Below are 26,270 nucleotides of genomic sequence, written 5' to 3'. Positions count from 1 at the left end.
TGTGGCTATACTTTTGAAAAAGTGAGTATTTTAATGTTTACGGATTGGCCCCATTTTCTTCAACTGTACGTGCCTCACTGGAACCAGATTTTGTATTTTTCTTAAAGAAAAGGAGGGCGAAGACAAAATGTATTCTTGGGGTAATCAACATTGTCACAAATGCTGTCAAATGAGCAAAACTAAAAAAACAAATCTGGAATATTCATTTAAACCGTAGTCTCTACGGGGATTTTACAAATATCTGGCAGTGATTTTACATTTTCTCAGTAGAACCTATAAAAAATTGTAAACTTTAATTTAATACTTCCAAAGAATTTTCCAGAAACACTCGTGCTCTGGATCCTCTGAATTGCACATGGCATCTGGTCTAAAATGACCCCTGCTTTCTGTTTTAATATTTTTTTGTATGTGCTAGTTACTTGACCAATTAAATTGGTCAAACTGTTGGCTAGCAAAAAGAACAGACAAAAAACCTTTATCTGTAATTTTAAATAAAATCATACTGTTTCCACAAAAGTAAATTTTTAGCACTTTAGTTTCAACTGGAATATATACAATAATTTTGTTGGTTGGTGCATGCATGTGTGTGTCACCGGGCCATACTAGTTTGTTGATTGATAGGTGTGTACAGGTATTTCCAGATGGCGTAGTAATGGATGCCCGCTCCCATGGCAACAAAGAGGTGCCATATAGCGTGAGCAAAGGGAACTATTCCATCGCTTTTAAAAAACACCATGCCTAACACGTAACAGCCGCCACCAACTAACAGCTCATACAGACCTGACCTGTCTGCCTATAAAGGAAACAGATCAATTGAAGAGATAAATTAGTTTCTATTTGTTTGCAATTATGCTTCCGATTTATATAAGGGTTCATTTTCTTACCATAGAGAGGATGACAAGGGCAGGAAACACACCCATTGCTGTGTAACAAATCAACTCTACAACTTTAAACCTAAAACATAGAAAACATGAAACATGTTGATCTTGATCACAAAAGACAGTGTAACACTTGAAAAAAAAAAATCTAAATCTTAACATTAGTTAATGCATTAGGCTAAATAACAATGAACTATATTTTTACATTTTACACGATTTATTAATCTTTATTAAATATGCCACTGTTAATTGCCATTTCATGTTATTTTGTAATGCATTAACTAATGTTAACTAGTGTTTCTTCACTTTGGGCAATTTCATGCAAGAGGTTGATTTTTATTTAAACAGATTTCAGCTTCTTTTTATTTTTTGGTACTTTTCAAATTATTTTTTTGGACAGATTTTGCTGTTTTAGCCTTGACCAAGATTTTAAAATCCATTATAAAAACACAAATTATTACAAGTTTAAAACTATATTAATCTAAACAAAGAGTAAACTAAACATAAATAATTTCAGTTTTTATTGTTTGAAAATTATTTATATCACTTTTGTTTTTAAATTAAGACTTTACCACACCAAATAAATATTTTTTTATAGTTAGTGTACTTGTTAAATGAGTTTTCAGAGAAGATCATGCTTGAGATGAAACATGAAGCAAGTTATGTTTGTAGAAAGCAAAGAAAATTCAAGGTAAATATCACTTGTGAGCAGAATATTTTTACTGGGCATCATTTCCAATAAAACTGTAATCTTATGGGAAAAAAGTGGGAAAATATTATTAAATTGTGTGTATTTAGATTACATAAAATGTTATCTACAGTATGACATTAGCCAGACAAAGAAGTTGGCCATTTTATTTCAAAAACATTTATAAATGTAATTTTAATCACGGCCATATCCAAGATCTATTAAACATTATATTTCTATTAAATACAATACAGAATTTGAGATGTTCTGTAAATGACACTGTGGTGACAATTTTCAGGACTCCCAGAAAAAGGGACAAAAATGACATACATCTCCTGTGATGCATGTACATACACTGTCTGAATGTAAAAAATAAGTTAAGTTGTGAAAACTTATGACACCATACTTTCTAGAAGTCCTATAGTGCCTAAAGTTGAAGAAACATCAAAACGACATATAGGCCTACAATTGTATATGTTAAAATGTGTACGTATAAATGCTGCAAAACTATTCTTCATTGTTAGTTCCTGTGCGTTAACTAATGTTAACATATATGCGACCTTGAAAGCATTTTTGAAGATATTTTTAATAGATTTTGTTTTACTACCATTTCCTTTTCATTACAGAGAACAGGTAATCAGCGAATGCATTTATTAATACCTCTCATGAAAGAAGAATACATAGCCAGTTCCTCCAGAGGCCATCACCCAGACAACCCAACGCATGTGGGCAGCCAATGGACCAAGCTCCCGCAGTGTCAGCCTGCCATAAATCCATTAGATTCTTAATTAACAATAATGAACATCAAACTATAAGTCTCACCATCATTGGTTTGATCCTCAAGGAACACTTATACTGATAAATATAAATGCTGAAATCACCTTAACTTCCTAGGGATCAAAGTAACAAAGAGGGAAAGTTAAAATGAATAAATATTTTCTCCTCCACTTTGTAATTTGTAAAAAAAAAAAAAAAAGAGTGTCTTAGTTAACAACCATCAATATCTGTTGAATAGCATTTATTTAACTAAATATGAGGACAGAGTTTTTTTTCAGTTGGAACGATTTATCATTATTTAGTAAGTTAACCAAAATATAGTTCCCTATCGAGAGGTCTCTCCTATTGCGTAAGTAGCTTACGCTATGGGAAAACTCTGTTTCTCGAGAAATATTGAAGTCTTTATGTAAAACGCATTGCAGCTGCACAGCAGACAGCAATGAGCGAGGCAGCTCGGTCATTGGCTGTGCTGCAGCAACTTGCTCGAACCAATGACGGGGCGACTCTTCACGCGCTCAGAGCCCGCCAAGATGGGCGTGGCTTAGGGCTATATATTAGGCGCCCGTCATGAGAGTTCTTTAGATTTAATCTCCTTCAGCAAAGACCTTCTCTTCGCTGGATCCTCCGGAATGTTGGAGTCTTTCGCCCGCCGTCGAAAAGCCTACAGCAGGACCGCTAAGAGGACACCGGCCTTCGAAGCCTTCTGCTACGCCATCCGGCGCGCATCGCTATATCCTTTTACTGCAAGCGCTCGCCTCTGCGACGCTTTTTGATTGAGTAAAAGAGTAATTTTTCAAGGCGTTGTTGCAAATGCCTTCAGCCTGCGCCTCGTGCAGAGGCCCTCTTCCTGACGGGGATCGTCACATCATTTGCACTCGCTGCCTGGGACCTGACCATGCAGAAGCTGCTCTCACTCGAGGCGGATGCCCCGAATGTGACTCCCTGGCCTCACCGAGCTGCGCGCTTCGCTTTGCCGCCTCGCCGTGAGCGAGCCTGCTACCACCGTGCTGCCGTCCCTCTGTTCGAGCAGCGCAAGAAAAAGCGCCGCTCACGGAGGCCGCCAGAGCACGCGGACTTCAGTGACGTCACGCCGGGCCAGTCCCGCGTGCTTCACCACTACCGAGAACTCCCGCCGCCAGTCCATTTCAACGCAGGCGGACCAGCACCCTCCAACAGAGCGGTGGGTCTCGTCTCGTTCGGCGCGTCAGGGGACGACGGTGAAAAGGATGACAGTCTTTCCATTGGCGCTGCATCCGACGACTGGCGGGCTCGGCCTTCGACCCGCGCCGTCGACATTAGCGGACACGAGCACGGGCACCAGCATGGACTCAGAGATCGTCCGCATCCTGTCTAAAAGCGGTAAGAGAGTTCACTGAACGCTTCACTGAAGCTCGGAAGGATTCGCAGGCTATGCGTCACTTCCTGCCCAAGCGCTCCAGCTCGTCACAGAGCCGCCAGAGACCGCCTCAGCAGCAGCAGCGAGCCAGGGCGGCGCCTCCCGTCTCCAAAACGTGTAAAACATTACCCAGTCCCCTTACAGGCGGCTGGAAATGTCTGTACAGCAGTCAATGGGCCAGTCACAGAACTCGCTCACCTGCAATCAAACGCCGTTTTAATGGCAACACACAGAAATCACATTTTCTGCCTGTGTCACTAAGGGGTCACGTGTCCACACTAAAGTGCGCATTCCCACATATCAATACTGTCCAAACAGTGCCAAATACTTCATAAATGTAGATCGTGTGCCTATTGTCATGTATGCACCACTACACACAAGCACTGTTCCCACAGTTATACACACTTCCCCAGTAAAAGCGGGAAATACTATAAAGGTAGCGAGCGTGCCTGCTGTGATGCATGCACCCCTACACACAAACACTGTATGCATAGCCAAAAAACCCCCGCCGCGAGCGGAAGACTTTATGAAAGTGGCGCGCGTGCCTACTACAGTATATGCACCCCCACCCATAAGCGCTGCCCATACAGTTTCAAACAGTTCTCTGTCTCATGCCGCAAACATCACAGATGTGATGCGCGAGCCAAGAGACTCCCCGCTAAGAGCGGGAAGCTTTATGAATGTGGCGCGCGTGCCTATTACGATGTATGCACCCCCACCCGAAAACTCTGTCCATACAGTTTCAAGCATTTCTCCGACTCATGCTGCAAGCATTTCGGAGATAGCGCGCGTGCCTGTACTCTCACACGCACCCCTGCACTCGGCACTCAACACGGCTGCTCAGCGCGCACCTGCGCCTCTGAGAGCTGTAAACTCAGTGTTAGCGCAAGGCAATTTGCCGGTGGGGCCCATACGTCACTGCGACACGCCCCCAGCCAGCATTCAGCCTATATCTGTGCGAGCAAAAGCCTGGGAAAAAAATCCCTGACATGCCGAAATGGGTTTTGAACATAATAAAACACGGTTACTCACTTCAATTCGCTCGCAGACCACCCCGCTTTTCAGCGGTGGTCGAGACGAAAGTGAGGAAAGATGTGTCACATGTTCTACGCACCGAGGTGCTCAAACTGATAGAGAAGGGCGCTATAGAAACTGTTCCTCCCTCTATGAGCGAGGCGGGTTTTTACAGCCGCTATTTTCTCGTCCCGAAAAAGGACGGTGGCCTCCGCCCCATCCTAGATCTCAGACATCTGAACAAAGCTTTAATGATTCGCTCGTTCAGAATGTTAACAACCAAACATATCCTCGCGCAAGTTCACCCCGGGGATTGGTTTCTATCAGTGGATTTGAAAGACGCTTACTTTCACATTCCGATAGCGCCTCATCACAGGCCTTTTCTGAGATTCGCTTTCGAGGGACAGTCATACCAGTACACAGTACTACCATTCGACCTATCATTGGCCCCCGTACATTCACGAAATGTATGGACGCGGCACTTTCCCCTGAGACAGCGGGAGTCGCGAATACTGAATTACCTCGACGATTGGCTAATCATAGCACAATCAGAGGGTCAGTTAACGACGCACAGATCTTGGATTATCAGCCATCTAGAATGCCTGGGTCTGAGAATCAATTTTGCAAAGAGCGTGCTATCCCCCAGCCAGAATATCTCTTTTCTGGGAATAGTGCTAGACTCAGTGCAGATGACAGCGCGCCTCTCATCAGAGCGTGCGCTCTCTATTCGACGCCTTGCAACATCATTCAGAATGGGCGCGCACGCCCCCGTCAAACGGTTTCAAAGAAACCGTTTGGTCTCATGGCCTCGGCATCAGCTGTACTCCAGCTAGGATTGTTGCACATGCGTCCTCTCCAGCGCTGGCTCAAGAGCCGTGTCCCCACTCACGCGTGGCGCTCGGGCCACTTTTTGATCAGAGCGAATCACGGCTGTATAAAAGCCCTGACGCCCTGGAAAGCCGTCAACTGGTATCAAACCAGCGTGAGTCTGGGCGTAATACTGCGGAGAAAAATTATCACGACAGATGCCTCCAAAATAGGATGGGGGGCCCTTTACGAGGGCAGGCCTGTCTCCGGCTTTTGGTCAAACCTGGAAAAGCGCCTACATATAAACTGTCTGGAAATGAAAGCGGTCGCCTTGGCTCTCAGAGCCCTGCTTCCGTACCTGAAAAGCGAACACGTCCTGGTCGAGCGGACAACATGACCGGTAGTTTCAGTATATAAATCGCCAGGGTGGACTCAGGTCGAGCTCCCTGCACTCTATGGCCAGGGAGCTCATCTTATGGTCACAGCACCACCTGCGCTCGCTGAGAGCAGCGCATGTGCCAGGCGCCCTGAACCAGGGAGCGGACATGAAAGTCTCGCAGTTTCAAAGCAAAGAATATCGCGCTGGATAGTGGATGCTATAGCGCTGGCTTATGAAGCCAAGGGCCTTCAATGCCCCTTAGGCGTCAGAGCTCACTCTACGAGGAGCATGGCCTCCTCGTGGGCGTGGTCGAGTGGGATACCCATTGAAGATATTTGTGCGGCGGCAGGCTGGGCCTCACCTTCGACATTTATCAGGTTTTATAACCTACAGGTCCCCTCATTGCATTCCAACATTCTATCAGCCTGACTATAGAATGGACTGGAGTATGTATATGCTGAGCATTATCTCCTCCCTTATAGGTCCGTCTCTGACTGACTTAAAGGATTTTTTATGCATATCAGTACATAGAAAACTCAGTACATAAGATATGTGCTTGTGTTTGTACTATGAGCGCCCACCATGGACCACCTTGGAAGGCTCTATACTATCCCATTATGTAGCTCGCCGTTGGCGGCTCGTGGAATAATCACTTTGCTTTAAGGCTCAGGCATCTGCCTCTGGCTTTATAGAGTGAAGTCAGCACGCACGGCGTTTTGCATGGTGTTCCCATAGCGTAAGCTACTTACGCTAATAGGAGAGACCTCTCGATAGGGAGCGACTTCGGTTACTAACGTAACCTCGGTTCCCTGAGAGGAGGGAGCGAGTATTGCGTAAGCTGCCGTGCTAGTGCTTGGTCAGTTCAGCTTCAGTCGATTGAACCTAAAGAACTCTCATGACGGGCGCCTAATATATAGCCCTAAGCCACGCCCATCTTGGCGGGCTCTGAGCGTGGCGCAGCATAGCGCCCATTGGTCGCAGCGTTCAGAGTCGCCCGTCATTGGTTCGAGCAAGTTGCTGCAGCACAGCCAATGACCGAGCTGCCTCGCTCATTGCTGTCTGCTGTGCAGCTGCAATGCGTTTTACATAAAGACTTCAATATTTCTCGAGAAACTGAGTTTTCCCATAGCGTAAGCTACTTACGCAATACTCGTTCCCTCCTCTCAGGGAACCGAGGTTACGTTAGTAACCGAGTCGTTTTTTCCCCTTGGCATGGCATTTTAAATTAAGTGCATGCAACTAAGTTACAAACTTTGCAAGTTTAAAGGTGCAGTATGTAATATTCAGAAACCCTTGATATTAATGACACCTGTGGCCAATAAGTGAACTGCAGGCAGCTACCTGTTGCTCGTGCTCGCGCGCACAATCCATAGGGACTCGTGCAAGCATCCAAAACAATGACGTACAAAAAGACTGAACGTGATTCACTGGCATCATGCTGTTAGATAAGGTAGCATAATTAAAATGACACAGTTATGATTGTTTTACTACACACGTTGAGACAAAATTAAAGCTACTTATCAGCTAACAAAGCATACTGATACACACATGAAGCTACATACTACCAAACTATACCAGACAGTTTACTGTTGCATTGCAGTTATGTTGCACAATTGTATGTTTTGTATCTCATATGTTGTACTACGATCAAGAAACCAGCATATTTGCTTAAATGTATCCTGTATACTTGACTTTTAAAATAAAGAGAAGATCGTTGAAACTATTTGAGAAAGTTACGAAGCAAGGTAGCTTGCAAATCTTCAGCGTTAGCAGGCAAGATCAAGTTAACTAAAATTACACAGATCAATCCTTATGGCACTATATTTCACATGCTTTGCAGTTATCTAAGCTTACTTGTACAATAAGAAGAACGCCAATTCAGGGTCAGTTTTGATCCCCAAAAATGAATGAAGGGCCTCCAGGAATCAAACGCCCTGCCGATGTTCACTCGACCACGATCACGTTCCCGCTTAGCCAGACAGGATTCAGTAGATCCTTTTTTTTAGGAGTCGGTGTTGTGCTGGGAGCCGGACGTTTGCTAGATTCCATCTTTAAGATAACATTACCTAGTGTTGCAGTTTGTTGTCGCTGTTGAATAGTGGAAGAGAAGCTATTACTGAGGCAAGGCTCTCGGGAGCACGCATAAACGTCCCCTTCTTTTGGATTTTTCCGGCAAAAGCGACCCGCTCCCTTCGCATGAAAATCAGTCTACAGGCTTTAATAGGCAACATAGGAAGTCTGGGAAGGGCTCATATTTTAAGTTACGTTACAAGCCGTTCACACATTGGCCAAAAAAAAAAAAGGCGAATATTACATGAAAATGGTTACATATTGCACCTTTAAGCAACAAATAATTTTTACAATGCACAGGATTATTGATGCTCTGATATGGATCATATATACTGTATTTTAATTCTGTGGTAAGCGAATCGCTTGTATTATATGGGTTACCACTAAAATTACCCATTTTCACACATCTTAGAGTGGTACACAAACTAGAGATTGGCACGTTTAATCCTTGGTCTTTAGATTCTCACAATCTGTACCACACCCACAACTCTAAGTGTGTCCTTTTACTGGCACTCTAAACGCAAATCCATTAAATCTACAATGCTGATTGAAAATTAATTTCCTAAATTCAATGCTGGGAACAATCACTTAATACATAAGCTCACCAAGGTGTGTAGGATGCAGCGATGAAGAAATAGATCACCATTCTGTCGCACATGTGGAAGCAGTGTTCAACTGATCTAAAAAATAAAGACTTCTCACTTCACACTCCTCAAGTACACATGTAAATTTAAAGGGATAGTTCACCCAAAACTGAAAATTCTCATCATTTACTCACTCTCATGCCATCCCAGATGTTTATGAATTTCTTTCTGCTGCAGATCACAAACAAAGATTTTTAGAAGAATACTTCAGCTCTGTAGGTCCATACAATTCAAGTGAATGGTGACCAGAACTTTCAAGTAAAAAAAAATCACATTAAGGCAGGATAAATGTAATCTATATGACTCCAGTGGTTTAATCTATATTTTCAGAAGCTATATGATAAGTGTGGGTGAAAAACAGATCAATATTTACAGTAAGTCCTTTGTTTTATACAATAAAAACAAAAGTGTACGTGATATTTTAGATTTATAGTAACAAAGCATTGAAATATTTATCTCTTTCTCAGTAAAGTAATTGCATCACTTCTGAAGACATAGATTAAACCACTGGAGTAATATGGATTACTTTCATCCCTTTATGTGATTTTGATTAAAGTTTTGGGCACCATTCACTTGAATTGTATATATACTCTAGAGCTGAAATATTCTTCTAAAAATATTTGTTTGTGTTCTGCAGAAGAAAGAAAGTCATACACATCTGGGATGGTATGAGGGTGAGGAAATTATGAGAGAATTATAATTTTTGGGTGAACTATCCCTTTAAGGCAATAGTTTACCCAAACAGAAAAAAATTGAATTGTAATTTAGGCTGACAGCCTGATATTTCCTTTTGTGTTCCAAGAAAGAATGAAAGTCATATGGGTTTGGAATAACATGGGAATGGATAAATTATGACAGAATTTTCATTTCGAGTGAACTATCCCTTTTAACTTGTTTGTAGCAGGAACAAATGAAAATGAAATGGCATTATGGCTCATATGCAAGGCTTTACCGGAGATGACTCTTTTTCCAGGAGACAGTATGGAACACTGTGGAAATGATGAAAAGGCTTGATAGCCCTGCCCCATAAAGCCATGCTGAAATCTCCTCCCAATGGTCATCAGACAAGAAGTATAACAAGACCCCGCCCACAATGCTGGGAATGATCCATAGCTCAGAGAAAAAATACAGTCACACATCAAATACATGTATTCATCAATGTGTAGAAATCATGTTTTTTCTGTTGTACAGTCACTACAGGAAAACATTTATATTATCTGTGGCAAAACAAAGACATTGCATACTGTACATTGAATGTCAATTATAAAAATTGTAGCTACGCATAACTCACTGCATGTGTAGCACAGTTAGCAGCATGCTCATATTCTGTTGGCTGGTATCTCTTATTAGATGGTGCACGATTGTTCATGAATCTAGAAATAAAAAGCAGTTAGAAAATGTAGTTATGCTATTTACTGAAGAAGAAAAAAAAGGTAATATATGAACTATTTAGTAAGTGTATATTTGACATGATTGTGTGCCTATAACACAAACATAATTATATTGAGTTGCTCCTGACATAAGTTTTGGATGTATTTGTCTAAACAAGTCAGTTCTTTGAACTGTTTATTTAAATAGATTCTGTTTTTCAATATCTCACAATATATTGTTTTTGGCACATAAACAAAATGCCACCAACATCTTACTTGTCCCTTATAACCTGTACAGACATGGTGTACAGATGCAAGTAATTCATAGGCCTACACTTGAAAATTTGCATGTAATATACTGTATGGTTGTAACAATTGTAATATATTGTCTTAAATCCATTTTAATTTACAGTTTAAGTCAGAAGTTTGCATACACTTATTTTTAAAGTGTTCTTTGTAGTGGTTCATTTACAGTGTTACAGATTATTTAAAGTCTAATGTTTAAAAATGTATATTCAGTATGTTATTAACTCAGTAATCAATTAAACCAGTAAGAGCTCAGCTTCAATTCAGTTCAATTCACTAAAAAGAATGATTCATTACAAATCAGACATCGCTATCATAAAAAGAGATAAATTACACTGGTGGGATCAAGTTCAACATCGTCTCTTGATTTCCATAGCTTGGTTGTTGTACATAAGGCAAAGTTGTGTTGGTGGTAGAAGAGTTGTAAGGTCAATAGAGCTGTTCAGGTTGTAGTTCAAAAAACCAGAAGAGAATTTGAAATTTCTAGCCATACTGTAAGTAGGTTTCCTCTGGAATTTTAATGGCAGTTTTGTATTCATGAGTAAAATGAGGTCTGTGGTAAACATTATTTAAAGATAGTTGGACGTTTTCTTGTACAACATTGTACAACACTGCATGGCCAAACAAAACTTCACTGTTTGGATTTAAATAAGCAGATTCTTAAGAGCCTATGACTGGATCATTATTGCAGCGATTAATATGTTTCAGCTGGCAACAATTATTTTAACCCTTACTGATGCATTATGTAGCTTCTCATTTCTTAAACAACCATGTCAGAAGACGTATCCTGTGCTCGTGGAAGAGATGTTACTGTGTTTCAGAAGGGGCAAATTATTGGCAAATAATGAATAAGGAGATAGCTGAAATCACTGGAATCGGGTTAAGATCTGTCCAACGCATTCTTAAAACCTGGAAGGATAGTGATGAACCGTCAGCTTCGTGGAAGAAATGTGGTCGGAAAAAATCTTGAATGAATATGATCAGAGATCACTAAAACGCTTGAAATCACATAGTAAAAAATGACTTACGGCTATGTTTTATAGTGAAAGTAAGTAATGCACAATGTGATGAAAATTTACAGGATTGGGACTAAACAGCTGTGTGAAGAAACCACTTGTTAGTGAGGCTAACCAGAAAAAACAACTTCGGTTTGCTAGGGAGCATAAAGATTGGACTGTGGAGCAAATGGAAAAAAGTCACATTGTTTGATGAGTTCAAATTGACCCTATTCCAAAGCGATGGGTGCATCAGGGTCAGAAGGGAAGCACATGAAGCTATGCACCCCTCATGCATACTGCCCACTGTACAAGCCTCTGGAGGCAGTTTTATGATCTGGGTTTGCTTCAATTGGTCAGGTCTAGGCTCGCCAATAAAATGAAGTCAGCTGACTACCTGAATGTACTGAATGACCAGGTTATCCCATCAATTTATTTTGTTTCCCCCTGATGGCACAGGCATGTCGGGGTGACAATGCCGAGATTTATCTTGCTCAAATTGTGAAAGAGTGGTTCAGGGAGCATGAGGAATTATTTTCACACATGAATTGGCCACCACAGATTCATGACCTTAACCCCATTGAAAGTCTTTGTGATGTGCTCGAGAAGATTTTACGGAGCGAGTCACACTCTCCCGTCATCAATACAAGATCTCAGATCTCTGGATAGAAATAAATGTTGTGACATTGCAGAAGGTTGTCGAAACAATGCCTTGAAGAATGTGTACCATAATCAGGGATGGACTGGTAATCTGGCACACCGTGGCATTTTCCCAGTCAGCCGACAAATTTTGGGGCCAATCAGTGAGCGGGCCGGTGAGTCGGCTGGGAAACATGCCGAATGGCAAAAATGAGCCACCGCATTATGCAAAACGGACCACAAAACAACACTGCGATATGCAGAAAAGGACAGCGAACCTCAACTCAACAGCTGGGCCAGTTGCCATGTAACCTTCCCAGTCCAGTCCTGACCGTAATCAAAGCTAAAGGTGGTCCAACAAAATATTAGAGTATACAACTTTTTGTTTTTTGCCCAGGCAGTGTATATTACAAACAGATATACAGTGGGTACGGAAAGTATTCAGACCCCGTTAAATTTTTCACTCTTTGTTATATTGCAGCCATTTGCTAAAATCATTTAAGTTCATTTTTTTCTCATTGTACACACAGCACCCCATATTGACAGAAAAACACAGAATTGTTGACATTTTTGCACATTTATTAAAAAAGAAAAACTGAAATATCACATGGTCCTAAGTATTCAGACCCTTTGTTCAGTATTTAGTAGAAGCACCCTTTTGATCTAATACAGCCATGAGTCTTTTTGGGAAAGATGCAACAAGTTTTTCACATCTGGATTTGGGTATCCTCTGCCATTCCTCCTTGCAGATCCTCTCCAGTTCTGTCAGGTTGGATGGTAAACGTTGGTGGACAGCCATTTTCAGGTCTCTCCAGAGATGCTCAATTGGGTTTAAGTCAGGGCTCTGGCTGGGCCATTCAAGAACAGTCACGGAGTTGTTGTGAAGCCTCTCCTTCGTTATTTTAGCGGTGTGCTTAGGGTCATTGTCTTGTTAGAATGTGAACCTTCGGCCCAGTCTGAGGTCCAGAGCACTCTGGAGAAGGTTTTCGCCCAGGATATCCCTGTACTTGGCCGCATTCATCTTTCCCTCGATTGCAACCAGTCGTCCTGTCCCTGCAGCTGAAAAACACCCCCACAGCATGATGCTGCCACCACCATGCTTCACTGTTGAGACTGTATTGGACAGGTTATGAGCAGTGCCTGGTTTTCTCCACACATACCGCTTAGAATTAAGGCCAAAAAGTTCTATCTTGGTCTCATCAGACCAGAGAATATTATTTATCACCATCTTGGAGTCCTTCAGGTGTTTTTTTTAGCAAACTCCATGCAGGCTTTCATGTGTCTTGCACTGAGGAGAGGCTTTCGTCGGGCCACTCTGCCATAAAGCCCCGACTGGTGGATGGCTGCAGTGATGGTTGACTTACTACAACTTTCTCCCATCTCCCGACTGCATCTCTGGAGCTCAGACACAGTGATCTTTGGGTTCTTCTTTACCTCTCTCACCAAGGCTCTTCTCCCCCGATAGCTCAGTTTGGCCAGACGGCCAGCTCTAGGAAGGGTTCTGGTCGTCCCAAACGTCTTCCATTTAAGGATTATGGAGGCCACTGTGCTCTTATGAACCTTAAAGAGCAACATGCAGGTTGAATTTATAACTGGATTAATACTTTATATTGTCTGCAGAGGTCTTTTAAAAACACATATGTAGAAATTACTAATGAAATCTCATTTGATGTAGAGATTTTGATGAAAATATGCTAGGCTCTGGAATACGCCTTTCCCGCTATCAACGCGTCATATGACGTAGGGCGAGGCAAACAAAAGAGCTTGCGGTCAGCTCTCGTGGGTGTTGATGTAGTTAGAGCAGTACAGAAAGTTTTAGAGAAGCCATAATGGTAAATTATTGTGTTTGTGCTGGTTGCACGAATTCCAGCCTGTCAGGACATCGTGTCCATCATTTTCCTTCTAGAAAAAACAAGGCTTTTCGGTCTTGAGTGCGTTTTGTGCAGGTGAAGAGAGCAGACTTCACTGCCGCGTCTGTTACCACACACTCGGTCGTTTGTGGCGCACATTTCACTCCGAAGAATTATCGACCTGGAGATTTGTTGGAGTCTCGGATGGGATTTCGGAGTAAGGACCACATGAGGCTGATTACTGATGCTGTTCCCTCGGTGCACTCGATGGAATCAAGTCCACCGTCAAAGTGTACACCGGATTTTGGCGCGGGCTGGACTGGAGGACAAAGTGCTAACGTTAGCAGACATTCTGTGCAACGAAAACGAGGACTTAGCAGAGTAAGTCTTACTTTTAATTATTTTAACTCTTAATTTGCTCATAATTATAGGCCTGTGGGCCATCATAGGCATGTTCGTCCACACCGGAGAACTCGGTTTCTTCATTCGCATCCATTGTAACCTGAGCTTGAACTTGACCAGACTCCCTCGCCCATCGTCGCTTCCGGTTAGTGCTTTATAGACGCGGAAGTTATTTTATCACAATTTATCTCAAAATATCGTTAATGGCTAAATATATATTACTCCAGTTCAGAAAATCTAGTTGTTTTATCATCAACATACACTATGCTATATAGGGGTGTCCAACCTGCATGTTGCTCTTTAAGGGCAGCAGAAATTTCTTTGTAACCTTGGCCAGATCTGTGCCTTGCCACAATTCTGTCTCTGAGGTCTTCAGGCAGTTCCTTTGACCTCATGATTCTCATTTGCTCTGACATGCACTGTGAGCTGTAAGGTCTTATATAGACAGGTGTGTGGCTTTCCTAATCAAGTCCAATCAGTATAATCAAACACAGCTGGACTCAATTGAAGGTGTAGAACCATCTCAAGGATGATCAGAAGAAATGGACAGCACCTGAGTTAAATATATGAGTGTCACAGCAAAGGGTCTGAATACTTATGACCATGTGATATTTCAGTTTTTCTTTTTTAATAAATGTGCAAAAATGTCAACAATTCTGTGTTTTTCTGTCAATATGGGGTGACAATAATGAGGAAAAAAAATGAACTTAAATTTTAGCAAATGGCTGCAATATAACAAAGAGTGAAAAATTTAAGGGGGTCTGAATACTTTCCGTACCCACTGTACCTCAAATGTGAATTTTAAAGCCATCGTGTTTTTAAAAAAATATGTCGCTAACAAGTTGTTAGATAATATTTGTATCATAATGTTGATTACCACAAAAAATCACTTTGACTCGTCCCTCCTTTTCTTAAAAAAATAAATAAATTGAAAACAGTGAGGCAATTACAATAGAATTAGACCATTTTTTTGAGGGTTTAAAGACAGAAATGTGAAGCTTATAATTTTATTAAAGCACTTACATTAATACTTCTGTTAAAAGTTGTGTATTATTTATGTTTTTACGGTCACTTAAAAAATGCTTTTGTTTATAGCATTGTGTCATCAAACGTTGTAACAAAGTTGTCAAATTGAATGTATTTTATACAGAAAGTTTAATAAGCAATTTTATAACAAAACAATTGTTTTTGGCATGCATACTGTTTACATATTGTGACTCTACTTTTTTTTTAATGTTAGCATTTTAATGTTTACAGATTGGCCCTATTCACAACCATTAAAAGTGCCTCACTGTAACACTGATTTTTACTTTTTTTTTTAGTAAGGAGGGTTAATGTTTATTTTTGTGGTAATCAACATTATGCATCAAATGCTTTTGAACAACCATAACTTGTATTGAACAAAAAAAAAATCCTTTAATGTTCACTGTGCAAGTCAAATAATCATGTGGCCGATATCTTTTTTTAGTTGGCTGGCATCAGCCAGTAACCATGGAGAACCAGAGCAGGGGAGTCTGCTATCCTTTACACACAACCCTCCAGAGTGCTGATGTCACCGTTGGCATGGAAACATGTGAGACTATGATGGAAAAGGAAAAAGGCTGTTTTTTGTTTTTACGTCATGCTTTTGTTCTTCCCTTTTACCACAAAATTCACAAATTGAAACCCAGTCCACTGTAAAAATGTAGAACAATGTATTTCTTGTAGTAGGACTGTTGTCAAATAGAGGAACTTTAGAAAAAGTAAACAACTTTTTACTGACAAAGATGCTGTAAAAAAAAAATATTTTTAGTGAATGAGTTTCCAACTGTTAATTTTCAATAAAAAAAAAATACAAATATAGTCCTACATGTAAAAGCATGACAATAATTGCAACAATATATTTTTTTTATCAGATTTCAGGACAATTTGCCTCTATGGTAGGTCAAACAGAACTAGTTTGACTTGTAATGTGGTTTATCAGTTATATAATCTGCATTAGTCCTCATTTCTACAGTAAACCAAATAACACGACCTATATTTCGATATCTAGTAGCCTACTCATCAAACTGATCATTAAGTACCACAACCAACAATCATTCACTACAACTCACACAACCCACAAGTAACTTAATCCTTTTAAATTTGATATTCCACAGATACCATATACTAAAACCAATTAAGCCATTTACCAACTTGCAAACATCATTAATAGTACATCAGAATAAAATCACATTTTCGGTCCAGCATCACTCAAATTTATGGTGCCTACATGCATCCAGTCAGCACATCCTCATGATGGCGAATTATGGACCGCCGTGATCCAGATGTTTACTGCATATAATATAACGGCTTGCAATCGTCGTTCATACTTAAGCCCTGGGTTCTAAACACTTCGCTTGGTTTAGATGGTCCGCTTTCACGTTTATAGCTAAATATAAACAGATCAGTTCCGACAAAGTGTTAATATAAATATATATTTTACCACTCCCACGCACATCAATGCGAACGTAAACCCGTTCAGGGAGCAAAGCGTTTAAGATTAAAAAAAAAACCGTTTGTATCTAGACTAAATTTGAACCATTTTATGCGTCATTATATTTTTTTAATCCACGGTAAAGATTTACATCTGATATTAAACCCGTTTCGCTTTTCTTTGAGCACGTGGGTGTCACGTCACAAAAGCTAGATATAGACGTGAAGAAATTAAGTCTTGACATCGTTTGCGCTACATACACGCAACTATCGATAACGGACCAACATTGTTCGCAGTTATTTTGACACACGTTTCCTTACCTTTCAAGTTTCATTTAAAAAGCGTCAAATCCAACAGTTGCGCGCGTGCAGAAAAATTTCGTAGAGATTCAATCCAAAACGCATGTAGAGCACACCCTCCCAAATAAAACACTTCCTTTGATCAAATCATTTGAGCGTTAAAATGTAGGACGGTTCGATCATTAGGAGCAATAATCCGGAAGTACAGAGCATGTCACTGTCTCAAGAGGAGCCCGTTCTTCCTGCGTTAGAAGCGTCCAGAGCGGAGCATCTGTAGATGCGGGTGCTTTTAAACTAATGGATTGAGGCAACACCCACTCCGATTTTAGTTACACTTATGCCTTGATTTTGTGCCGGTAAGGTTTGCAAATACTGTAGACCGTCTTCGATTGCGATCCATCGATTTAAAATAAAAATATATAAAGTCCAATAGGCCTAGGTTTAAAATCGTAAAGAGTTACAGGTTTCATTTCACACCACTTACTTGTGTAGCAACATGACATTTTGTAAATCCACAGTGCTCAACAGTCACTAGATCCATTGCCTGACAATCCTTTTCAAAAACATGTGAGCTCAAACACTACAAATCCACAGTGCAATAAATTACACAGATAACGGTTTATATATTTTATTGGAACAGCACAAGACATTCAAATTAACCATGTTCATTAAGAGTACACAATGTGGCAACAGCATTCATGGGTTGCAGATATGCACTCATCTGTAAAATATTATAGCAGCACATCCATCCACAAAGAGGGCTCGTTGAACTTTAGGCAACCAAGGCTGAACGAGTCACACCTGCAAAACAAGTGACAAAATACTATGTAAGTGAAATGAGCGTAGAATACAGGAGGGATGTGTCCCTCACTTTCAATGAAACTAAAGCTCATCCGACGCACTTTTCACAGGGCAAATAATTATACAGCAAATGAGTAAATGTTTAAATTTACTGGGCAACCTCGAGACAGATGCTCAACCACGCACTAAATGAGCATCATGTAGCGTTGTTTCCATGGCAACCACAGTAGTAATCCGGGCTTTATCTCAATGTGACAATTCTTTTCACTGCGTGTTTTTACGGTGACGTCGTCAAGCAATGCAAGTTGCCATTTGACATCAGTTCATGGTTTGATGATTATATTTGATATGGTACAAGTTCAAATCAGAAGCTTTCTTTTAATTATGCACACAATCGGAACTTGAGCCTACATGCAAACGTATTTGCATTTTTTTTTATCCGACACTGGATCAAAATGGGTGATAACTGTGCCAGAGCATAGCTCATTTGCCCACTTCGACGAATGTGCTAGCCTCGCCAAAAAATAAAGAGGTACAAGGGACAATGGGTTAAAAAAAAATAATAATAAATATACACAAATCTTTCAAGTCTTCAATAAACAATCATTAGACTTATACATTATATTAGCAGGGATTAAAATTAGCCATTTAATTCAAGTATTAATGCTGGGTTTGAAGTGGCTTATAAAATTTTACGACATCAAGCCATTGTTGGTCAAATTCTGCCCTCATAAAGGCGAAATGGACAAACACGTTTTAAATGTTCAGCAAAATCTTAATTATCAAAATGTTCACATAGTTTCCTCTGAATACTAGAACAAAACCAGTCGGTCATAGGACAGATAACCAAGAAGTGGAAACCTGCAACGGGTCCCTTAAATAAGCTCTTTCTACTTGATCTTACACCTGAATCGGTCTTTTTCAGTCATGTTAAATATTTGACATTTGTCAAATGATATTACCAAAGCAGATTTTTAGGTTAACTTTATTCCCCTTCTAAAGAATATAAATATACCAAATTCAAATTAGTTTTCCCTTTGGTAAAATCAGTCATGCAATACAGTCCTTCTAATTTATAGCATATAAAAATGCTCAAAGTAACCCCCTTCTGCAGTGTTTGTACAATTTCATCGCAAATATCTCACGCAAGCACACATGTGATAGTTGCATTTCTACAACAAAGTCACTAGTTTACATTATTTGACGGTGCAAATGTCCAAAATGTCAATTTATAGATTGAGCTAAACAAGGAACTACCATTTAATAAAATGGTAAATGAGCAAAAACAGAAGGAATATTTAGAGACTCAAACCATTGAGCACATAAGGTATACATAAGTGAAATTAAATCATCTGCCTTATTGTATTACATTATCAGGGTTTGGTGTAATCACAACATTTGTTATTTTGTATACCTTTTACTTTAAGTTTGTCTTTTGGGACTTCCACTACACATTACTGTTAAGACTGCTCGCTTTACTTTTTCCCTACACGTGCCAAAAAAATAAATAAAATGGGAGGGGTCCTCACCTCTTTTGCCAACTCAGCATCTCAGCAGTAAAAAATTCCATGTTCTCACCATCAGTGAAAGCTGATGGAAAAAGAAATTCAGTCACATAAGTACTACAGCATGGACTAGTCAAATTGATTCAGTCAAAACTTCTTGTTAGATTAAGGAGCCTCAGATTCAAATTTTAGAATCAGCTGCTGCAATGCAGCATTCATATGAGGTGTCAGAAAAGTATTGGGATGTCATCAACGGCTCAATTCTCAACCAAACACATTGATCAGTTCTTACACCGATTAACCCCCCCAAAAAAGGGGGCAGGTCCTCACCTCTTTTGCAACCACAGTATCTTTTCAGTAGAAACTTCCATGTTCTCACCATCAGTGAAAGCTAATGAAAAAGAAATACAACATAGTCCCATAAGTACTACAGCATGGACTGGTCAAAAATATAGACTCAAGACATCAAGTGTTAGGTTAAGGCGCCTCAGACTAAAATTTTAGAATCAGCTGCTGCAATGCAGCATTCATATGAGGTGTCAGAAAAGTATTGGGATGTCATCAACGGCTCAATTCTCATCCAAACACATTTTATCAGTTCTAGCAGAGATTTCTAAAAAAAAAAAAAAAAAAAAAGGGGGGTTGGGGGTCCTCACCTCTTTCAGCCTCTTTGAAGTAGAAACTTCCATGTTCTCACCATCAGTGAAAGCTGATTTGAAAAAGAAATTCAACAGTCCCATAAGTACTACAGCATGGACTGGTCAAAAATATAGACTCAAGACATCAAGTGTTAGGTTAAGGAGCCTCAGACTAAAATTTTAGAATCAGCTGCTGCAATGCAGCATTCATATGAGGTGTCAGAAAAGTATTGGGATGTCATCAACAGCTCAATTCTCATCCTAAAACATGGATCAGTTCTTACACGGATTTCACAAAAAAATAAACCTTACCACAATATTTCGCCACATTTGATTGTGTCTGTACAATCACTCGACTGGATTTTCTAAAACCAGAAGAAAAAGGGTATGTTTACAAAACTTTTAAGTCATACATGATCAAGCAGTTTTACCATCAAAGAGTAACTTTAGAAACCACATTCTTTGCCATATCATAAAGACTAAATGTACAATCAATTTAGTTTTTGTCTATTGATAGCATAGCTCAACTGCACATTACTTAAACCGAAATAGAATTGCCCAAGCAAATGTCTGACTTTTATGGATTGAAATATATATATATATATATATATATCCCAAATACAAGTGGAACAGTTGTTACTGCAATTTCATGACATTAGTTCAAAATGTGCAAACAGTCATTTGTAACATTCAATTATTAGTGGAACAGGATTACACCGATGAATGGCCACCTCTTACACGACATTTTTGCAGTGGAGAATCTTCAATGTTCTCCCAATCAATGAAAGCTGATGAAAACAGCTCAGCATTGGTCACAAATATATAAAACGCGTTAGGTTGGATAGCCTCAGATTTTATTTTATAATCAGCTGATGCTTGGCAGTGTTCATAGGAGATGTCAGAAAAGTATAGTGTGAATAATCAGCGGCTCAAAATCATTCTTAAAATAAACACTTGGAAACAGCTTTTGCATTTATTCACATAAAAAAAATAAAACTCACCATCCCTTTGACCCTTTCATCACGTTCTCTTCAAGCACGTGCTTCGGCGCCATTCACCCAATCCCACGTGCACGCCTAGTACCATACTGTTGAATAGGGGAAAATTTAAATTAACATGGGTCTTTCAAACATATGCTTTACACAACTCAAGTCATCACTTTAATAGTCCTGCACTTTTGAAACCGCTAACTTCAATCAATCGTGTAGGTTTATTTTTCTAATTTCAAGTATACCATCAAAAAGCATCATGAAATGTTACGACCTAGAGGGCCATGTTAAAAACAATAGAAAACGCAGTACTTACATGTTTGAAATCAGAAAACAATCTCCCGACGAGGACATGTTACAACGGAACACCACTTCAAATCGCTGTACAATGAGTGGAAAAGAGACAATCATGCGTCGTGTCACGGGTTTTATATGCCCTCTTCTTTGTATCATCCACCAGCCTGTCCAATACGTGTCTAAAACTCACGTATGTCCTCTGCTGGTTGGTATGACTCATTGTCTCGTTTGACTTTTTTTTTTTTTTTAGACAAATCTCTCTGAAATAAAAAAATAAAAATAAATAAAAAACGTAAAACTAGTTTTAAAAGCTAATAATGCGTATACAAAAAGCGCAATAACAATAGCAATGTACAATATGTAACATTGACATCAAGCGTTTAAAATGTGTACTGCAGCCCAAATGTAAAATATTGGAGAAGAGGTTTTTTTTACTGTCATAACGCTATTATTTTTTATTTATTTATGTTTTATTTAATTATTATTATTATTATTTTTTTTGCTTGAGTGGTAAATAACAAAGCTTTAACAGAAGGGGGAAAAAAGAAAAGAAAAACCTCTAAAACCAAAAGAATATTGTACAAGGGGATTAATCATCAAAGTATGTCTCCAAAAGTTTATGCAATTTAAAGACTTTTTTATTTTTTTTTATTATGCATGCATTTTAAAGATTTGAGGAAGATCGCCAATTCCTGGAAATGCAAGAGGATGGGAGGATTCTTTAAAAATCTAGATTTATGTATAAAGTAATTGGCCAAAACCACAATATTATTAACCAAAAATTCAACAGAAAAAAGACCCCATATTTTATAGATTAATGATAAAAGACAGGTATTGCATATTTCAAACTTAACCAAACATGAAGGTCATCCCAGAATTGTTTTGAAAATTTGCATGCGTAATATAAATGTTCCAATGACTTCCAATGATGATGTCTGAGTAACTCATTACAAAGAAACTGAACCTCTTTAGCCTTCGGTAGAAGAGGGAAAGAAATAAACCTTGTTCTAATTTAAACCACTTTCTCCAAGGGGTCTCTTTCTGACATGTAAATTGTGTGCATTTACAAATGTTCTTAATACCTTATTATTACAACTCTCCTCAATAAAATTGAAACCAGAAATGATTAAAGTACAGTCTTGGTATCACAAGTGAATAAACCAATGCACCTTTAACCAACTGAGCCAAGCCCACAGGAACAGCTTTTAACAAAGACATATACAATATCTGTACACGTGATATTGTGCTTTCCACAAAAATCATCATCACTGAGAAAATTCCCTTCCCCATCCATAATGTGTACAATAGACCAGACACCTTTATCCATCCAATCACAAAAAAATCCCCCAATTAATGAGGATACACCTTTTATTCCACAAACAGCAACTGTGGGGAAAAATTGTGTTTGTATAACATCTTCCAATATAAAAATACCTGACTATGGAAAGACGATAGTTTACATTTTAATTTTGAAGGCTCAAAGTCACACATCAAAAGGAAACCAAGGCCCCAAAAGATTATAAAATTTTTAGAAGAAAAACAAGACCAAACCGATTGATCATTTCTAAGGAAAGTTTGGAGCCACTTCAAATTGAGAGTCCCATTCATAACATCGAAATCAACTATATTCAACCCACCCTCACTGATTGGCTTCACTAAATCTCCCTTTCTTATATAATGGTGTTTGTTTTACTGAAGTTGGTTAATATCTTTTGTTCACCTGTCAGAGATACTTAAAGAGTGGATAAATTAGCCTAGAAATAGCTTTGGTTTTCTCTATGATAATTCTACTAAAAATAGAAATATCCATTTGTTCCCACAAGTTCAAAATGTTTTGACTTTGTTTCATACTGTCGACCAGATTCAGTTTTTCTCTAATTTTAGTATCTTTTGTAATAAAAATTCCCAAATATTTTACTTTTTACGGAATATTGACCAAATGAGACTCATGAATTGTGATCAGCTCACACTTTTTTTAAATTCAATGGTAAGCCTGAAACATTTGAAAAATGAGACGCCAAATTAATGGTCACTGGAATCTGCTCTGCATTACTAAGAAACAAAGTAGCATCATCTGCCAATTGACTTATTAATACCTGACTACTGTTACGTCCCAGGGCGTATTTATTTATGTGATAATTGTATTGCTTCCTGTGTAAGTGTTGTCTGTATTGTGGCAGTGTTTTGTGGTTTTTGCTCTCTCTCTCTCTCCTTCTCACTCTCTCTCCTCATTGCAAAGGTTAATGGACACCAGCCAACAATGGTTACCTTATGATTACTGCCTTGTTCTGATTGGTTGCTGGATGGAGAGCTTGAAGATAAAGTTGGAGAGTGAACTCACATGAGAGAGGCCTTTGTGGTGTCCAGGCTGCTGAGACAGTTTTCTCCTGTCCCAGACAATTAGCAATTGTGCTAATGTTGGTGCGTCATGTCAAGTGTTTCCTCAACTTATTGTAGTTGTTACCAATTGTGATTGTACAGCCTGTTGCTTAGTGAAGTAATGGTGATAAGTGTTAAATCTGTTATTTGTTATATATTGATACTCCCAGAGAATCCTAAGTTCATTGTTTATTCTTGTAGGGAGGAGGATGCCATTTTTGTTGATCATGTTTTCTCCTGTTTTTGCTTTAGAGAAGTAAGGGAATAGTTTTGTTGTTGATTTAAAGTTTATTTGTAAAGGCTAGCAAGTACTCTTAAAAAAATAGTCAGAAGAATTTTGTTTGTTGTTTTGGCCTGGTCCCCTTTTGAAGCTTCCCTTTTTTTTTTTTTATGTGTGATCTTGTGAATAAATATGATTCTTTAATTGATTTAAGATTGGAGTGATCTTTTGTGAGAGCTGGGACAGGAGAGGACACTTTATGTGCCTGTTAGTTTTTTTTTTTTTTTTGTTTTATAAGTTTTTCCATTACCTTGTCACCCCCTCCCAACCCTAGACTGGGAGGGACGTAACACTACCTAAAGCATTCAACGGCTTGAGCTCTTCACTATTTTTAACATAAATTGCAACAGTTGAGCTACTACGATAAATATGGACTTGTCGGATCCCCCTGTCTAATACCCCTATTAATGTTAAAATGCTTAGAAGTCCCAGATGGAAGTGAAACTGAATATATGTTTGTCTTCATACAACATCTCTATTATATTAATACATTTGTTTCCAAAACCAAAAAGCTCCAGTGCATGTAAAATAAATGTATGTTCTACAGTGTCACAGGCCTTGTAGAAATCAAGAAACAAAACAAAGCCATCCTTAATCAGAAGTCTATAATCAATTAAATCCAAAATAAGTCTAATTGTTGTGTATCAACCTGCCATTAATAAAAACAGATTGAGTTTCACTTACAACTTGACTTAAGTTAAATTTTGATCTGTTTGCAAACACAGATGAGAGAATTTTATAAACAATATTAAGTAGAGTAAACGGTCTGAGGTTATCAAAAATTCTCTTGTCTTTACCTAACTTTGATATTAGAATAATCAACCCCTGTTTCATGGTTGGAAGTAGAGAAGCTTCAAACAGGAGACACTTTATATCCTCCCAAAATAATTTATAAACATATGTGGGCAAACAAATCTGACCCAGAGATTTTCCAAAAGCCATATCTTTAACAGAATCAAGTTCCTCCATTTTTAGGTCTACTTCACAACTTTCGCTAAATTCCATATCAATCTGTGGGATAACATCGTTTATCTTTTCAAGAAATGTACTATTTTTTTCCGATTAAAATTATGAATAAATATCACTATAAAATGTATGTATTTCCTCAGATATTAATTATGGGTCTGTGATTACCTCATCATTAAAAATTAAACTATGCACTGCATTGTTTTCCTGTCTCTTTTCTAAACAACCTAAATAAGAGGTATTCTTCTCCCCTTCTTCTGCTTCCCGTGCTTTCATTAAATACGAATGATATTTAGCTAGAAGATACTTTAAATAATCATCTTCTGGAGAAATTTTTGTTACAGAAGGCATTTATTTCTTGTATTAAGTGTAATTCCATCTGCTTCTGTTTTCTACTCTTTCGTTTAGCAGACTCAATTGAAAGTACCCTTGCTTTAAAGTACTCCCACATCCTCCCATTAGACGTTAAGGTGATGTCATCCTTAATCTAAATAATCACATTTCTTATTATCTTGCTAAATCTTTATCCCTTAAAAGGTCTGCATTAAACTTCCAATAGTCTTTTAGGATTATTTGTAATTGCTGAAGTCAAGATTAACTAAATAAGACAGTGGTCTGTCAATGATGCACCAGATATTGAAACATCAGTGACATCTTCAGAGTATCCATCAGTAATAAGCCAAAAATGGATCCGTGACTTAGAGGATCCATTAGGCCTGACCCACAAATACTGGCCTAAGATTAGAATACCTAATTCTCCAAATATCTTTAAGGGAATTTGTCCTGCAGAACTCCTGAATAATGTTATTAAAATGGTATAACTAGAAGGAGATCTATCCATTCATCAGGTGGCAAGTTAAAATCATCTCCAATTAGTGTCTGTGCATTGTTTTGTCCATTACAATTATAACCATAAACATGAACTAAAATAAGAAAAATACTTTCAATATAAACCACCACAGCAAGCCAATGCCCATTAAGATCACACTGAAATTCTCAACAGTCCCAGGACAGTTGTTAAGGCATATTGCGACACTTGCTGACCGAATGGAGCCAAGACTCAACAAAATTACAGGCTCAAATCACGGCAGCGGCATCTAGTAGCGGCACTTCCGGTGTCACGCTCAGATGCCGTTGTCTTTACGGTATGTGCAGCTGTTTGTGCCTGGTGCCACTGAATTTAAACGGCATGTGCCGCTGTTTATGGATGATGCTAGTGAGTTTACGAGACAGATGCCGCTATGAAAACTGTATTCCCAGTGATGAGAGAATAACGTCTGTGATACGTTAATGTTAAGAACTGACTATAAGGTACTATCAAGCAATTATGATAAAAAAATATAAGGTCTAACAGTGGTATTTTGATTGTATCATACCTATAAATACAATGTGATCATATTAAAAAGGTATTTTTCCATTGTCATACTTAATATTATTTTATAAGAA

General features: G+C 38.9%; 1 protein-coding gene, 1 long non-coding RNA gene and 4 other non-coding genes across 6 annotated transcripts; all 6 read right to left on the bottom strand.

Annotated features, from left to right (window-relative positions):
* Positions 1–450: 450 nt before the first annotated feature.
* LOC127643599 (monocyte to macrophage differentiation factor 2-like) lies at positions 451–17,125 on the bottom strand. The gene is made up of 7 exons (XM_052126389.1): positions 16,991–17,125; positions 9,945–10,026; positions 9,606–9,766; positions 8,615–8,689; positions 2,227–2,328; positions 885–954; positions 451–793 (listed from the first exon to the last, which is right to left on the bottom strand). Exons 1-7 carry the CDS (start codon positions 17,002–17,004, stop codon positions 590–592), a joined length of 708 nt encoding a protein of 235 aa, XP_051982349.1. The 5' UTR covers positions 17,005–17,125; the 3' UTR covers positions 451–589.
* A 463-nt stretch (positions 17,126–17,588) lies between these two features.
* On the bottom strand, positions 17,589–21,357 carry LOC127643602 (uncharacterized). The gene is made up of 7 exons (XR_007970538.1): positions 21,219–21,357; positions 20,915–21,000; positions 20,226–20,278; positions 19,932–19,984; positions 19,606–19,666; positions 19,300–19,360; positions 17,589–17,770 (listed from the first exon to the last, which is right to left on the bottom strand). It is a non-coding gene; the product is annotated as an uncharacterized LOC127643602 (long non-coding RNA).
* LOC127644482 (small nucleolar RNA SNORD60) lies at positions 19,446–19,533 on the bottom strand. Its single transcript, XR_007970665.1, has one exon. It is a non-coding gene; the product is annotated as a small nucleolar RNA SNORD60 (small nucleolar RNA).
* LOC127644484 (small nucleolar RNA SNORD60) lies at positions 19,758–19,845 on the bottom strand. Its single transcript, XR_007970667.1, has one exon. It is a non-coding gene; the product is annotated as a small nucleolar RNA SNORD60 (small nucleolar RNA).
* On the bottom strand, positions 20,076–20,163 carry LOC127644483 (small nucleolar RNA SNORD60). Its single transcript, XR_007970666.1, has one exon. It is a non-coding gene; the product is annotated as a small nucleolar RNA SNORD60 (small nucleolar RNA).
* LOC127644485 (small nucleolar RNA SNORD60) lies at positions 20,756–20,843 on the bottom strand. The gene has a single exon (XR_007970668.1). It is a non-coding gene; the product is annotated as a small nucleolar RNA SNORD60 (small nucleolar RNA).
* Positions 21,358–26,270: the final 4,913 nt, after the last annotated feature.

Source organism: Xyrauchen texanus, chromosome 5 (genome assembly GCF_025860055.1).
Source record: "Xyrauchen texanus isolate HMW12.3.18 chromosome 5, RBS_HiC_50CHRs, whole genome shotgun sequence".
In the NCBI taxonomy this organism is placed as follows: Eukaryota; Metazoa; Chordata; class Actinopteri; order Cypriniformes; family Catostomidae; genus Xyrauchen; species Xyrauchen texanus.
This window is presented reverse-complemented; position numbering and strand designations above follow the sequence as displayed.

What these genes read in the sequence shown, in the direction of transcription:
- LOC127643599 (XM_052126389.1), bottom strand. An exon ending in GCTGCATCCTACACACCTTG is followed by an intron (nt 2,329 to 8,614) that starts GTGAGCTTATGT and finishes GATTTATGGCAG; the next exon opens with GCTGACACTGCGGGAGCTTG. An exon ending in CCCTTGTCATCCTCTCTATG is followed by an intron (nt 794 to 884) that starts GTAAGAAAATGA and finishes TTTCCTTTATAG; the next exon opens with GCAGACAGGTCAGGTCTGTA.